At 41.9% G+C, this 14,946-nt stretch overlaps 1 protein-coding gene across 2 annotated transcripts in view; it reads left to right on the forward strand.

Annotated features, from left to right (window-relative positions):
• The first annotated feature begins 2,117 nt into the window (after positions 1–2,117).
• The window catches only part of fam114a1 (family with sequence similarity 114 member A1), a 36,477-nt gene continuing 23,648 nt past the window's right edge, over positions 2,118–14,946 (forward strand). Inside the window, exons 1-3 of one of the 2 annotated variants that reach the window (XM_059989036.1) lie at positions 2,118–2,393; positions 10,063–10,470; positions 13,560–13,641. In XM_059989036.1, the coding sequence (XP_059845019.1) occupies positions 10,075–10,470; positions 13,560–13,641 (478 nt within the window). In that variant the 5' untranslated portion in view covers positions 2,118–2,393; positions 10,063–10,074. The remainder of the gene's footprint in view (positions 2,394–10,062; positions 10,471–13,559; positions 13,642–14,946) is intronic. The other variant, XM_059989035.1, reaches the window with a different exon arrangement.

The raw sequence follows: 14,946 nt of genomic DNA on the forward strand, positions 1-14,946 counted from the left end.
CATCACTTCCAGCGTCTCACATCTTTCCCTTTCAACACTTCACCTGGACTCACTAATTAACTGCCAGCTTGTGCTCCTTCCCGTCTCCCCAGCTTTTTATTCCGGCTTCCTTTCCAGTCCTATGAAGGGTTGCGACTGTTCACTTCCCACCATAGATACTTGGGTTCCTCCAGCATTTTGGGTGTATTGCTCCAGATTTTCAGCATCTGCAGAATCTCCTGTATGTTGATTCAGAGAAGAGCTATCAATTAAACCAGTCACGAGAAGGGATGAATGGGTACACCAGGCTCTTAGTAAGAGAAAATCTGCAGATGCTGGAACTCCAAGGAATTGAGAGAAGAGTATGGCCCCTCCCACTTCCTTCAAACAAAAGGCGTAGCCATGCAGACTCACATGGGTCCCAGCTCTGCCTGACTTTTTGTCGATTACGTGGAACAGTTTATGTTCTAAACCTACACTGTTGACCATCCCCCATAGATAGGATTTCTCTTGCCCTCACTTACCACCCCCTAACCTCTGCATCCAGCCCATAATTCTCCAGAACTTTCGCCATCTCCAATGTATCTCACCATCAAGCACATCTTTCCCTCCCACCCCTATTTGCTGCATTCTGCAGGGTTTGCTCCTTACATGACTCCCTTGGCCATTTGTCCCACCCTACTGATCTCCCTCCTGGCAATTACCCTTGCAAGCAAAACCAGTACTACACCTGCCCCCACACCTCCTCCCTCACTACCATTCAGGGCCCCAGTCAGTCCTTCCTCCGAAACCTCGGGCCGCCCCCACCCCCACCCCCACCCCTTCACCATTCCCCATCTCCTTTTCCATCTCTCACCTTGCCTCCCTCTGGTGCTCCTCCCCCTCCTTTACTTCATCCCACCCCCTCCCAGTTTCACCTTGTCTTTCTCTTTCCTTTCCTCTGACCTTTTAAATCTACTTCTCATCTTTTTTCCTCCCTCTAATCCTGCTGAAGGGTCTCAGCCAGAAACTCCAACTGTTCTCTTTTCCAGAAATACTGCCTGGCCTGCTGAGTTCCTCCAGCATTTTGTGTGTGTTGCACAATAGGTTATAGATTGGCTTCCATTTGGTCTTAAAGCAACTAAACATTCATTCCTAGTCAATATCAATCTCTCCTATCAATACTCTCAACCCTTCAACATACTGCATGAAGCACTAGCTTAGGGGTACTGTATTCACCAAAAGGAATTAAATTAAATAGAAATGGGAGCGAATCTGCAACCTACAAAAATAGGAACTGGCTGAACCCATTACCCCGCCCGGGACCAGTACATGTATTGTTATATCTAAACACAAGAAATCCTGCAGATGTTGGAAATCCAAAGCAACACACAAAACGCTGGAAGAACTCAGCAGGTCAGGCAGCATCTATGAAAATGAGCAAAAAGTTGACAATTCGGGCCAAGGCACTTCTTTAGGACTGGAAAGAAAGGGGAAAGCTCCTAAAATGAAAAAGGTGGGGGAGAGGCAGCAGGATAGCTGGAAGGTGATAGGAGAAGCCAGGCAGGTGAGAAAGGTAAAAGGCTGGGGATGAAGAAATCTGAGAGCAGAGAAGAGTGTATTATAGAAGGTGAATGAGAAGGGTTACTGGGGGGGGGGGGTGTACCAGAAGGGGAAATCGATATTCATGCCAACTGGTTGGAGGCTACCCAGACAGAATATAAACTGTTGCTTATATTCTGAACATGGTTGTGGACCGACTTGTCAGAGTAGGAATGGGAATTGGAATTTAAATGATTGGGCACACGGAAGTTCTGCTGTAGGCGAATGGGACGCATGTGCTCAGCTAAGCAGTGCCCCAATTTATAGAGTCTCACCCATGTAGAAGGAGCACCGGATGCAAAAGTCGACCCCAGCAAATCTGCAGGTGAAGTGTTGCCTCACCTGGAAGGGCTTTCCTTCCTCACCATTGATCACCCACATTTCCTGGACATCTGCACACCCCATCTTCCCGCTGCCTCAACAGTGACAGGGTCCCTCTTGTCCTTACCTACTACCCCCATGAGCCTCTGACCATTTATAACACTTGCCCCTCAAACCTTTTCATTCTGTTGTCGTTCCCCCCCCCCCCCCTTCCTTTCCAGTCCTGAAGAAGGGTCTCGGGCCAGAACGTGGACTGTTTATTTATCTCCCATGGATGCTGCTGTTTGTGTGCACCGCCAGGTATTGAACCCGCTTCCCCCAGAAGCGATCCGCTGGAAACCGCGGCGGAACGCCGTGCGGGCCCGGCCCGGCCCGATCCCTATTGGATGCGACGTTCCTTTCCGGTGGGTTGTGCCGTGCTGAGCTCCAGGTTCCGGGCCCAGGATGGGGTTTGGCTGTCGACGTGGCGGCGCCGAGAAGGGAGAGGCGACGGCGAGCGCGTGTGCCGGCAGGTGAGTCTCGAGCCGGGCGCAGGGTTTAAACTTCCAACGGACCGCAGTGGGAGGCCACGGTCACAGCCCCCGGGGTTGGACCCTCGGCTCGGCGTGTACCCCACCTCCGACGCTTCAAAGTCCAGAGCGGAGGAGTGTTAAACTCTAAGCAGCTTGCAGTCCGGTTGATCGGCTCCCGAACCAGACCACAGAAAATTTCTCACCCCGAGGGTGATGGGTGTGTGAAAAACTCTGGGAGCAGAGGCACAAACCCTCGCCTTTACAAGTTTTGTAGTAGATGTTCTGTAGTTTACACAGCGATGGACCTAAAGCAGCAAGGCTCTTTATCCCTGCTGTGAGAAGCAAGGATGGAGATTGCTGGAGCTCCTACAACACAAATCAGATCTGGATACAAAAAAAAGGGGGGCTTATTTTAATAAATGCCGTAGCAGGCATAAAATAGATTATTAAAAGGGGTGTGAAGTTATTGGATTAATCTGTACTTGGAGAAGCAAGGCGTTATCAGAATAATCCCCATGGTTTTGTTAAGAGAGGATCCTGTTTAATATGATACATTTCAAGGAGATGGTTAAGTGTATTAAAGGTAGTGGGTTGATGTAACCTCCGTGAACTTCGTTAAGGCCTTTGACACGTCCAAGCTGTAAGATTCGTGGCAGTTTGGCAGAGTGGATCTCAAATTGGCTCAGTATACTGACAGAGGTCAATGAAGGAGGATGTTCTTGTAGTGAAAGCTTATGAACAGTTGTGTACCAAAGTCAAAGTTGAGTTTATTGTCATATGCACAAGTACATACAATGGCATGCAAAAGTTTGGGCACCCCTGGTCAAAATTCTGTGACTGAATAGTTAATTGAGTAGAAGATGAACTGATCTCCTAAAGTCATAAAGTTAAAGATGGAACATTCTTTTCAATGTTTTAAGCAAGGTTAGTGTATATTTCTGTTTTGTACAATTTTAGAGTGGGGAAAAAAAGGAAAGGAGCACCATGCAAAAGTTTGGGCACCCCAAAGAGATTTGAGCTCTCATAACTTTTACCAAGGTCTCAGACCTTAATTATGTTGTTGGGGCTATGGCTTGTTCAGAGTCATCATTAGGAAAGGCCAGGTGATGCAAATTTCAAAGCTTTATAAATAACCCTGATCCCTCAGACCTTGTCCCAACAATCAGCAGTCACGGGCCCCTCTAATCAGCTCCCTAGCGCTCTGAAAATTAAAATAAATGATGCCCACAAAGCAGGAGAAGGCTATAAAAAGATAGCAAAGCATTTTCAGGTAGCCATTTCCTCAGTTTGTAATGTAATTAAGAAATGGTAGTTAACAGGAACGGTGGAGGTCAAGTTGAGGTCTGGAAGACCAAGAAAACTTTCCGAGAGAACTGCTCATAGGATTGTTAGGGAGGCAAATCAAAGCCCCCTTCTGACTGCAAAAGACCTTCAGGAAGATTTAGCAGACTCTGGAGTGGTGGTGCACTGTTCTACTGTGCAGCAACACCTGCACAGATATGACCTTCATGGGAGAGTCATCAGAAGAAAACCTTTCCTGCATCCTCACCACAAAGTTCAGCATCGGAACTTTGCAAAGGAACATCTAAACAAGCCTGATGCATTTTGGAAACAAGTCCTGTGGACTGATAAAATTAAAATAGAACTTTTGGGCTACAATGAGCAAAGGTCTGATGGAGAAAAAAGGGTGCAGAATTTCATGAAAAGAACACCTCCCCAACTGTTAAGCATGGATCGATCATGTGTTGCAGCACAGGAAACATTTCACTAGTAGAGGGAAGAATGAATTCATTGAAATACCAGCAAATTCTGGAAGCAAACATCACACCATCTGTAAAAAAGCTGAAGATGAAAAGAGGATGGCTTCTACAACAGGATAATGATCCCAAACACACCTCAAAATCCACAAAGTACTACCTCAAGAGGCGCAAGCTGAAGGTTTTGCCATGACCCTCACAGTCCCCCTGACCTAAACATCATTTGGCAAACCTTATTGAATTTTTTGAAGAAGTTACGAGGAATGTTGATGAGGGTAAGGCAGTGGATGTAGTCTATATGGACTTCAGCAAAGCCTTTGACAGAGTTCCACATGGAAGGTTAGTTAAGAAGGTTCAGTCGTTAGGTATTAATGCTGGAGTAATAAAATGGATTCAACAGTGGCTAGATGGGAGATGCCAGAGAGTGGTGGTGGATAATTGTTTATCGGGATGGAAGCCGGTGACTAGCGGGGTGCCTCAGGGATCTGTTTTGGGCCGAATGTTGTTTGTAATGTACATAAATGATCTGGATGATGGGGTGGTAAATTGGATTAGTAAGTATGCCGATAATACTAAGGTAGGAGGTGTTGTGGATAATGAGATGGGTTTTCAAAGCTTGCAAGGAGATTTATGCCGGTTCGAAGAATGGGCTGAACGTTGGCAGATGGAGTTTAATGCTGAGAAGTGTGAGGTTCTACATTTTGGCAGGAATAATCCAAATAGAACATACAGGGTAAATGGTAGGGCATTGAGGAATGCAGAGGAACAGAGAGATCTAGGAATAACAGTGCATAGTTCCCTGAAGGTGGAGTCTCGTGTAGATAGGGTGGTGAAGAAGGCTTTTGGGATGCTGGCCTTTATAAATCATAGCATTGAGTACAGAAGTTGGAATGTAATGTTAAAATTGTACAAGGCATTGGTAAGGCCAAATTTAGAATATTGTGTGCAGTTCTGGTCACCGAATTATAGGAAAGATATCAATAAATTAGAGAGAGTGCAGAGACGATTTACTAGGATGTTACCTGGGTTTCAGCACTTAAGTTACAGGGAAAGGTTGAACAAGTTACGTCTCTATTCATTGGAGCATAGAAGGTTGAGGGGGGATTTGATCGAGGTATTTAAAATTTTGAGAGGGATAAATAGAGTTGACGTGAATAGGCTGTTTCCATTGAGGGTAGGGGAGATTCAAACGAGAGGACATGATGTGAGAGTTAGGGGGCAGAAGTTTAAGGGAAACACGAGGGGGTATTTCTTTACTCAGAGAGTGATAGCTGTGTGGAATGAGCTTCCTGTAGAAGTAGTAGAGGCCAGTTCAGTTGTGTCATTTAAGGTAAAATTGGATAGGTATATGGACAGGAAAGGAGTGGAGGGTTATGGGCTGAGTGCGGGTAGGTGGGACTAGATGAGATTAAGAGTTCGGCACGGACTAGGAGGGCCGAGATAGCCTGTTTCCGTGCTGTGAATGGTTATATGGTTATATCATCGAAAATCTGTGGATAGACCTCAAAAAAGCAGTGAATACAAGAAGGCCCAAGAATCTCACAGAACTAGAAGCCTTTTGGAAGGAAGAATGGGTGAAAATCCCCCAAACAAGAATTGAAAGACTCTTAGCTGGCTACAGAAAGTGTTTACAAGCTGTGATACTTGCCAAAGGGGGTGTTACTAAGTTCTGACAACGCGGGGTGCCCAAACTTTTTGTTATTTTGAAACTGTGAAAGATGGAAATAAAAAAGTAATCTTGCTTATAATATTAAAGAAATGTCATCTTTAACTTTATGCCTTTTGGAAATCAGGTCATCTTTTACTCAGCTATTTACAGTAACAGAAATTTTGACCAGGGGTGCTTACACTTTTGCATGCCACTGTATATGCACAAAACTCGCAGCAGTATCAGAGACACATAGCTTTACAGAAGCAGCATTCACAAGTAAAACACAAGTTACACAGTCTTACAAGTAAAACACAATTAAAACAAAAAGTCAATTTTAGTGCAAAATAATCAAAGTGGTTATAGTCTTTCTAGACTAGTGATAAGGGTTGTGACAGTTGGTTCAGGAACCAAATGGCTGAAGAGAAATAGCTGTTCTTGAACCTAGTGCGTGGGACTTCGGACTTCAGACTTCTGTACCTTCTGCCTGGTAGTTAGTACCTGTGAGAAGATTTCATGGTCCAGATAGTGCACCATGATGAATTTTGCCTTCTTGCGGCAGCACCTCCTTTAGGTATTACCAATAGTGGGGAGGAACGTGCCCATTGTATATTGGCCTGAGTCTGCTACACTCTGCAGCTTCTTGTGTTCCTGTGTATTAAAATTGCCATATTGGACCATGATGCACCCAATCGGGATACTTCCAACAGTACATCTATAGAAGTTTGTTAGTTTGTGGTGACAAACTGAACCTCCTTATCCTTGTGATTGCATCCATGTGTTGGACCCAAGACAGTTCATCTAGTATGTTAAGCCCAGGTATTTAAAGCTGCTGACTCTCTCCACCACTGATTCACTAATGCAGACTAGTGAATGTTCAACCACCTCCTCCTTCCTGGTCAACAACTAGCCTTTAAGTTGTACAGATGTTGAGCTAGAGGATGTTTTAACACTGCTCAACCAGGTGCCCTGTCTTCCATCTATACCACAGGGAATCAGTCTTGGGACCTTAGTAGTTTGTTATATAAATGAAAGATGAATATGAATGTAGAAAGTATGACTAGTATACTTCCAACTATTGGTGCTGCTGTAGATAGTGAGTTATCTTTGGCTATAGAATGGTATTGATGGATAGAATAATGGTTAGGAAATATTGAGGTACAGTGGGATCTTGTACAAGGTCCATCCTGAGGAATTTCTTTCACCCAGCAGATGACCAAAACCTGGAACTTGCTGCTCAGAAGAATAGTGAGGAAAGGTAGATTTTAGAAGTAGTTAATGATCATTTGAGATGCTATGATATAGAAGGCTTCAGGCCAAATATTGGGAAATGAGATTTGGATCTTTAGTATGTATGCCGCATCAGTTCCCCTTCGAACATTTAAAAATTTTCTCCTTTATTTCCTACTATGTCCAAACCTGAAACCTGCCAAGATAGTTGTTTCTTTGATTATATCCTTCAGAGCATCACTGATATCAATAGCTCGACCATCAATAACTATCAACAGCAAAAACCCCAGACTTTGGTGTATTTTTCCTAGATGTTCTGGTTCTTTACCTACGTTCTGCTTTTAACACGTTCCTTAAAAGCAATCACTTGGACTACTTCTAATCATTAGTCTTGCATTTTCTTTGCAACACAGTTAAGCGATACAGTTAAGCCTCTCCCAAGTACATGTGGAACCTTCTGTGTGTTTTTAAATGACCGTGTACCAATCCCGTTTTAATGTGCTATTGGGGCATTTCAGCTTCACGTTCCATCATGTGAAAGTAATTGAGGAGCTTCAGAGTGAGGAAAATTCTCCTGCTTATCTTTTTAGCATATCAAGATGTTTGAAGTAGTTTTGACGCAGACCAAATGTTAAAGAATTTTTTTTCATGCATGAAAACAGAGAGGAGATTCTATGGATGTGAATGGGACACCCAGATGGTATGTTGCCTCCCAAGTGCCAGGATCAGGGACATCTTGGACCACGGGATTTTGGAGAGGGAAGCAGAGCAGCCAGATAGTTTGGTACATATTAGTGTCAATGACATATGAAGGAAGAGCAAGGAGAACCTGAAGAGAGTATTTTGAGAGCTAGGCAGAAAGCTGAGAAGCTGGACCTCCAAGGTAGTAATTTCTGGATTACTATCTGTGCCATGCGCCATTGAGGGTAAAAACAGGTTGATTTGGATGGCATGACTGAGAAGCTGGTTCAGAGGGCAGGGCTTCAGTTTCTTAGATCATTGAGATCTCTTCTAGGGGAGGTTTGGCCCATACATAAGGGATGAGTTGCACCTGAACCTGGGTGGGGGGCAATGTTCTTACAGGCAGGTTTTGTTAGAGCAGTTGAGGAGGGTTTAAACTAAATTGGCAGGGTGTGGGAACTGGAGTGAAGGGACTCGGGATAGGATGGATGGTTTAAAAAAAGTGTGCAGTAAGGCTGTCAGGAAGGGCAGGCAGATGATAGGACAACATTACAGTCAAAGGGTTGAGTATCAGTGAATTAATGGTGCAGAATCAAAAGGGGTAGTGAAAATAGTACTCAAAATGTTATATCTAAATGCACGGAGTACAAGAAATAGCGTGGATGACCTTCTTGCACTTTCACAGATTGTCGGGTATGAGGTGGCCATGACTGAATCATGGATGAAGGGCAGTTATTGTTGGGAGCTGAATGTCCAAGGTTACGCATTTATCAGAGGGATAGGAAAGTAGGCAGAGGGGGTGGCGTGGCTCTGCTGGTAAAGAATGGCGTCAAATGTAGAAAAATGTGACATAGGATCAGAGGATGTTGAATCCTTCTGGGTTGAGTTCAGAAACGGTAAATAAAAGGACCCTGATGGCAGATATATACAGGCCTCCAACCAGTAACTGAGATGTGGACTCCAGATTACAACGGGAAGTAGAAAAAGCATGTCCAAAGGACAATGTTAGGATAGTCATGGGAGATTATACCATGCAGGTAGATTGGGGAAATCAGGTTAGTAATGGATCCCAAGATAGTGAGTTTGTTGAATGCCTATGAGATGGCTTTTCAGAGAAGTTTGTTGTTAAATCTACTAGGGGATCAGCTATGCTGGATTGGGTGTTATGTTTTTGGAACACACTATTCTTCACCTTCCTCATTTTTTCCAAAAACTCAAGACATTGTTGCTCTGCTGTCATTCCTGCCAGCATCTCCTTCCAATTTACTTTGGCCAACTCCTCTTTCATACCACTGTAATTCCTTTACTCCACTGAAATACTGTAATGTCAGACTTTACTTTCTCCCTATCAAATTTCAAGTTGAACTCAATCATACTGTGATCACTGTCTCCTTAGGGTTCCTTTAACTTAAGCTCCCCAATTGCCTCTGGTTCATTACAAAGAAATACTCAAATGGCAAAATAGTACAACCGTGGCTGACAAGGGAAGTCAAAGCTAATGTAAAAGCAAAAAAGCAAAGTAAAATAGCAGGAAGATAGAGGATCGGGAAGCTTTTAAAAACCTACAGAAAGCAACTAAAAGAGTCTTTAAGAGGGGGGAAAGCTGAAATATGAAAGCAAGCTAGCAACACTGTCAAGCTGAATATAAAAACTTTTTCAAGTATATAAAAAATAAGAGAGACTGCAAGAAAATTAGGTCGGAGAAATAATAACAGGGGTAAGGAGATGGCAAGTGAACAAAATGAGTACTTTGCTTCAGTCTTCACTGTGGAAAACACTAGCCAGATGTTGAACGGTTTGAAGGAAGAGAAGTGAGTGAAGTTACTATTACAAGGGAGAAGGCGCTCAAAAAGCTGAAAGACCCAAGGGCACATAAGTTACTATCATAGAGTCTTGATGAAGGGTCTCAGCCAGAAACATCAACTGTTTACTCTTTTCCATAGATGCTGCCTGGCCTGCTGAGTTCCTCCAGCATTTTGTGTGTGTTGCTTGGATTTCCAGCATTCATAGATTTTCTTGTCTCTTAAAACACTTTCCACAACCCTATTCTCCTGAGTGCCAGCTTTGTCTCTAAAGGGCACCTTATTTGAACACATACTAAGTAATCCGCCTTAAAAGCAATGTGATGGAAGAACTTTTGTCAAACACTAGCTAAGAATATCTGATCGTGGGAATTTTTAGTGGGTCCAGGTAAATATCACCAGGTGCCAGAGTTTGAAAATTCTCACTAACTAAGGAATATTGGATAGTTATGCAGGTTTCAGGCTGTTCAAATACTTGCTCCTAACATTTGTTTGGGAATGAAATGATGAGAACAAGTGTGAGTAGTAATGATTAACATTTTATTTTATAGATATGATTAAGAATGTCTGAGGCAGAAGGTAACACCAAGGATGTTATTTCAGCTGCAATAGAAAATGTATCAATTGAAGATGGGTCCAATGCAGCAAATGGAAATAGCACAAGAATTTCAACAGATACCATATCTTCTCAATTGAGTGATCCTTTGGAGTATGATCTCAGTCATGTCCCAGTTGATGATAAGAGCTCACATCAAGAAATTGTACCCAAGACTGGGGCTGTGGATGAGCGAAAACAGAGTGGCCTGGAAGAAGCAACTTTATCAAAAGATCCATTGTCCACTGAAGAGTCATTTAAGGCTATATCCACTGAAAATAATGAGGTTATAAATATTGACACAGAATCCAGCAGACCTCAGATATTGGATGCACATACTCCAGCAGAGGAAAATGTCACAGAGGTATGTGACGTGTTCAAAATATAAATTATAAGTAATCAGAATTGAACCAGTTTTCAATATCAAGTAGGTGGCTAAAGTCAGATTCTGTTCAGGGCACATTCGTATTATGTCATCACTGATTCTTCTTGTCAGCAGGTTTCAGAATGGCTACAAATGTGTTTGCTGATGACTAAATATTATCCAAACTGGTTGTGCAAGTTATTTTATAGCTGTTAAATTATCAAATAAGTATTTAAATAAATTATTGGTGTAATTAAGTTTGCACTTAGTACACAGTACAATTAGTTGTTCTAAATAGCCAACATATAGAGTATTTCATGCAATGAAAAGAAGTTCCATCATGTTTTTCACAGTTAAAGTTTGATTTATATTATGGAATATTAGTTGATAAACATCTAAAGGCTTGCATGGCTCTTTGATTCAATCCAGAACATTGAAGTCTTTAAATAAGCCCAAACAATTGCGCGCAGTTTGGGAATAATTCTATAGGTTCCTTATAATAGTAGCATACTTATTAATTTTATGGAGATAAATTCATAGTAGTTTCTATTAACTAAATAATGTTCTTATAAGCAGGTAATTTTGTTCTCTGCCACGTATTCAATCACCCCCTGCCCACACCTCTATTACAAAATAGGTTGTAATCTTTGAGTGTTATCTCAGACTTCAACAATCTCAAGTAAACTACTTTTGTTCTTTTCAGATTTGTCTGTACCTTTTAGTTTTAAATGTTTAATCTTTCTCTAGTTCCTATTTGTTGTGTAATTATTATCTTGACAACTTTGATCCATGCCACATTGCAAACATTCCTTTTATTTTCTCTCATCGCTGCAATTTAAGAAAACTCAGAATTAGGCAAAAGTGTCCATTGATAAGGGGCTTCAGGGTCTATTCAGAGGAATAGTAGATTTGAAGAGACAAACTTCCTCATCTATTCTAGTCATGTCTAAATTTGTTAAGTATTTGTGTTTAATTTTCAGCAGTGTTATTGTGTAGCTATCAGGGCGGAAAAGATGCAATTTTCTCCTTCTTCTATTGTCAAATATGTTCACAAATACCAAATGCTTGACCAGCATCATCTCTGCCTACTTATGTTTGCAGCAGTTATTGAATACCTGCTGGTGATGCAGAAATTCTGACTAAGGACCTTAATAAATAAGAATTCCTTACTGTGATGAAATTCTCTTACTTGATTTAAATGTATTTATTTATTTAGGGATACAGCATGGAACAGACCTTCCTTGCCCCTTGAGAAGTGCCACCCAGCAGCACACCAATTTAACTCCAGCTTAATCCTGAGACAATTTCCAATCTGCAGTTAATCTACTAACTGGTACAGTTTTGGACTGTAGAGAAAACCAGAGCACCAGGAGGAAACCCACTCACACACAGAAAGAAACATAGAAACTTGCTTGCAGAGGACACTGGAATTGAACTCCAAACTCCAATGCTCTGAGCTATAATGGTGTTGTGTTAACCCCTACACTATCATAGTGTCAGTGACCTTAAAGTTATATCTAATACCATGATACCCTTCACTTCCTCTATCCATCAATACTTCGAGCTTAGGTCATGATGGTGGCCAGTGCTAACCTGCTGATCATCCAATGAGATACAACTTTTGATGACTGATCAGATCATCCTTCCCTGACTGTAGTATCTTCATGGCCGAAAGGTCTTGATTTTAAAATAAAACCCCACCAATCATGAATAATCTAGTGTCATTTGATCTAACGTTGCCTTCTACTCTTTTATTTTTCCTTCCATCCCCTTCCCCGCCGACTGTGAGCAAATAGACTCCAGCAATTTCCTGTCTCCTGTTAAAAATCACAATCCTGAATTGGATTTCAGCTGGTCAAACACTGGTGTTGCGCTTGCAGTGGTGTTTCAGGAGGCCAAGTAATTTCACTGGAGTTACCAACTTATTATGAGGCTGCATTCCAGATGAGAAATTATAAAAATATTTCCCTGCACCTATTGTTAAAACCACCAAACTCCATATTCATGTGGAATGCCACATGTAGCAATGCAGTCATTCTGACATCTGGCTGCAACTTTCTCAGTGCTTTGTAACAAAGGTTTCTGACTACATTTTATGTTATATTACATTATGAATATTTTATGCCTGTGGCCTGTTGAAATCCATAGGATCAAATACACATTTTTCAGAAACCTGGGTTTAATCCTTTACTCTAGTCCAGATCTTTTGCAGTTTGCATATTCTCCATTTAATTGCATGAGTTCCTCTGGGTGTTCCAGTTTCCTACTGTGTCCCAAAGATGTGTAGGTTGGTAAATTAGTTGGCCATTATTAATTTCCCCAGATATGTAGGAGAGTGGTAGAGTCTGGGAGAAGAATGATTTGGAATGTGAAGAGACTAAAGAAGAATTTGTTCCACACGGGTGTAAATGTGTGCTTGGCAGTGGACTAGAGTGCCCTTTTCCATCAGAATTAGATTTATTATCACTGATGAGTTACATAAAATTTGTTAATTTGCAACAATAATACAATGCAAAGCCCAACAATTATTATAAGTTGCAAAAATAGGTAGTGCAAAATAGAGGAATAAAGAGGGAGTGTTTGTGGGTTCATTGACTGTGTAGATGCATGCTACCATGCAAGTAGAGAGCATCTGTGACAGTAGAGTGCCTTCAGATCCAAAACTGAGAATTGCTGAGTGATTTTCATTTGGAATGCTTGAAATGGTGCTGCAGGAATATTAGGGCAGATTTTCTTGAGATTTGACTGTTTATAAAGTGGAGGTCTTCATTGCAACAGGCAGTGAGCCCTTAACCATTGAATGTCACCCACATTGAATGGGTTTCACTGTATACTGACATTTGTGATCAGAGACCAGGATTCTGCAGAAGCATATTTGAGTATAGAATTTTCCACCGATCTGGATGCCTGTAAATCTACTGTGAAACTTTGTCAAGTGAGTGCAAGTTTAAAAAATTGGCTAAGATAACCAGTAGCAATCATTTTATTAAGATAGGATTTCATTACATGTTGAGCCATGTCAAAGGATCTCAGATAAAAATCTGATGCTGCATTGGGTAAACATTTTCTATTGTGGATCAATTTTACAGGTTTCCCCCTCAAATAAAAGTACTTGGGGATCCTGGGGAGCTTGGGGAAAATCTCTGATCTCCACAGCTACAGCAACTGTTGGTGAGTGTTATGATAGTTATTCATTGGCTGGCAAATGTAGATGTAAGTTGATTATGAACAAAAGAAAATCTGCAGATACTGGAAATCCAAGTAACAACACAAAGTGCTGGAGGAACTCAGCAGGCCAGTCAACATCTACGGAAAAGAGTACGTACAGTCGACATTTCAGGTCAAGACCCTTCAGCAGGACTGGAGGAAAAAAAAGATGAGGAGCCAGAGTTAGAAGGTGGGGAAGGGAGAGTGCAGGGAGAAACACAGATTGATAGATGAAATCGGGGGTGGGTGAGGCGATGGGCAGGCACTCCGGTTGGAGGAGTAAGACCTTGCATTCCGAATGGGTAGCCTCCAACCTGATGGCATGAACATCAATTTCTCAAACTCTTCCGGTAATGTCTCCCGCCTCTTTATTCCCCATCCCCTTTTCCCTCTCTCACCTTATCTCGTTGCCTGCCCATCACCTCCCTCTGATGCTCCTCCTTTTCTTTCTTCCATGGCCTTCTTTCTTATCCTATTAGATTCCCCCTCCTCCAGCCTTGTATCCCTTACACCAATCAACTGCCCAACTCTTTATTTCACCCCTCCGAGTTTCACCAGTCATGTTGTGTTTCTCCTTCCCCTCCCTCCACTCTCACTCCTCATCTTTTTTTCTTCAGTCCTACTGAAAGGTCTCAGCCCAAAATGTCGACTGTACTCTTTTCCATAGATGCTGCCTGGCTGGCTGGCTCCAGCATTTTGTGTGTGTCGTTTGTTGATTATAGAAGTTTCCAGAGGAGAGCAATTACTTTACAAGTTAACGTATGAATGGAATGTCTCAAAGTAATGAGAATTCAAATTGTACCCAATGTTTCATATTCTTTTAAGTTGAGCATAAAAGATTAGGAGCTAGAAACTTGCATCACTTGGTAGTCACAATAGATGATGTAAGACAACTATATGGATTCGTAAATATACCAGTTGATAAGAGGAATGAGCCTTCAATTTTTTCACTTATACTTAAAATGAATCAATTGTTGGTCCCTCAAACAATATGACTTTTGATTATTCCAAATAGAAGTTAATGATGTGTTATATTGGTAAAGGGCTTTGATTGGCTTAAGTCTAGAATGGGAGGGGGTGTCATAGTCACTTGATGAATTGTAGGGTGAGTAAAAATATTTTGAGTTTATGAATCTTTGGAATTCTGGTACTTTTCACCTGAGACTGATGTGATTAAGATTGTTGAATTCAATCACAATGGGACTGAAGGAGCATGAAGATTGGACAAAAAAGTAGGACTGATGTGGAAGTTCCGCAGTGATTCTTAAG

Source organism: Hypanus sabinus, chromosome 14 (genome assembly GCF_030144855.1).
Source record: "Hypanus sabinus isolate sHypSab1 chromosome 14, sHypSab1.hap1, whole genome shotgun sequence".
NCBI lineage: Eukaryota > Metazoa > Chordata > Chondrichthyes > Myliobatiformes > Dasyatidae > Hypanus > Hypanus sabinus.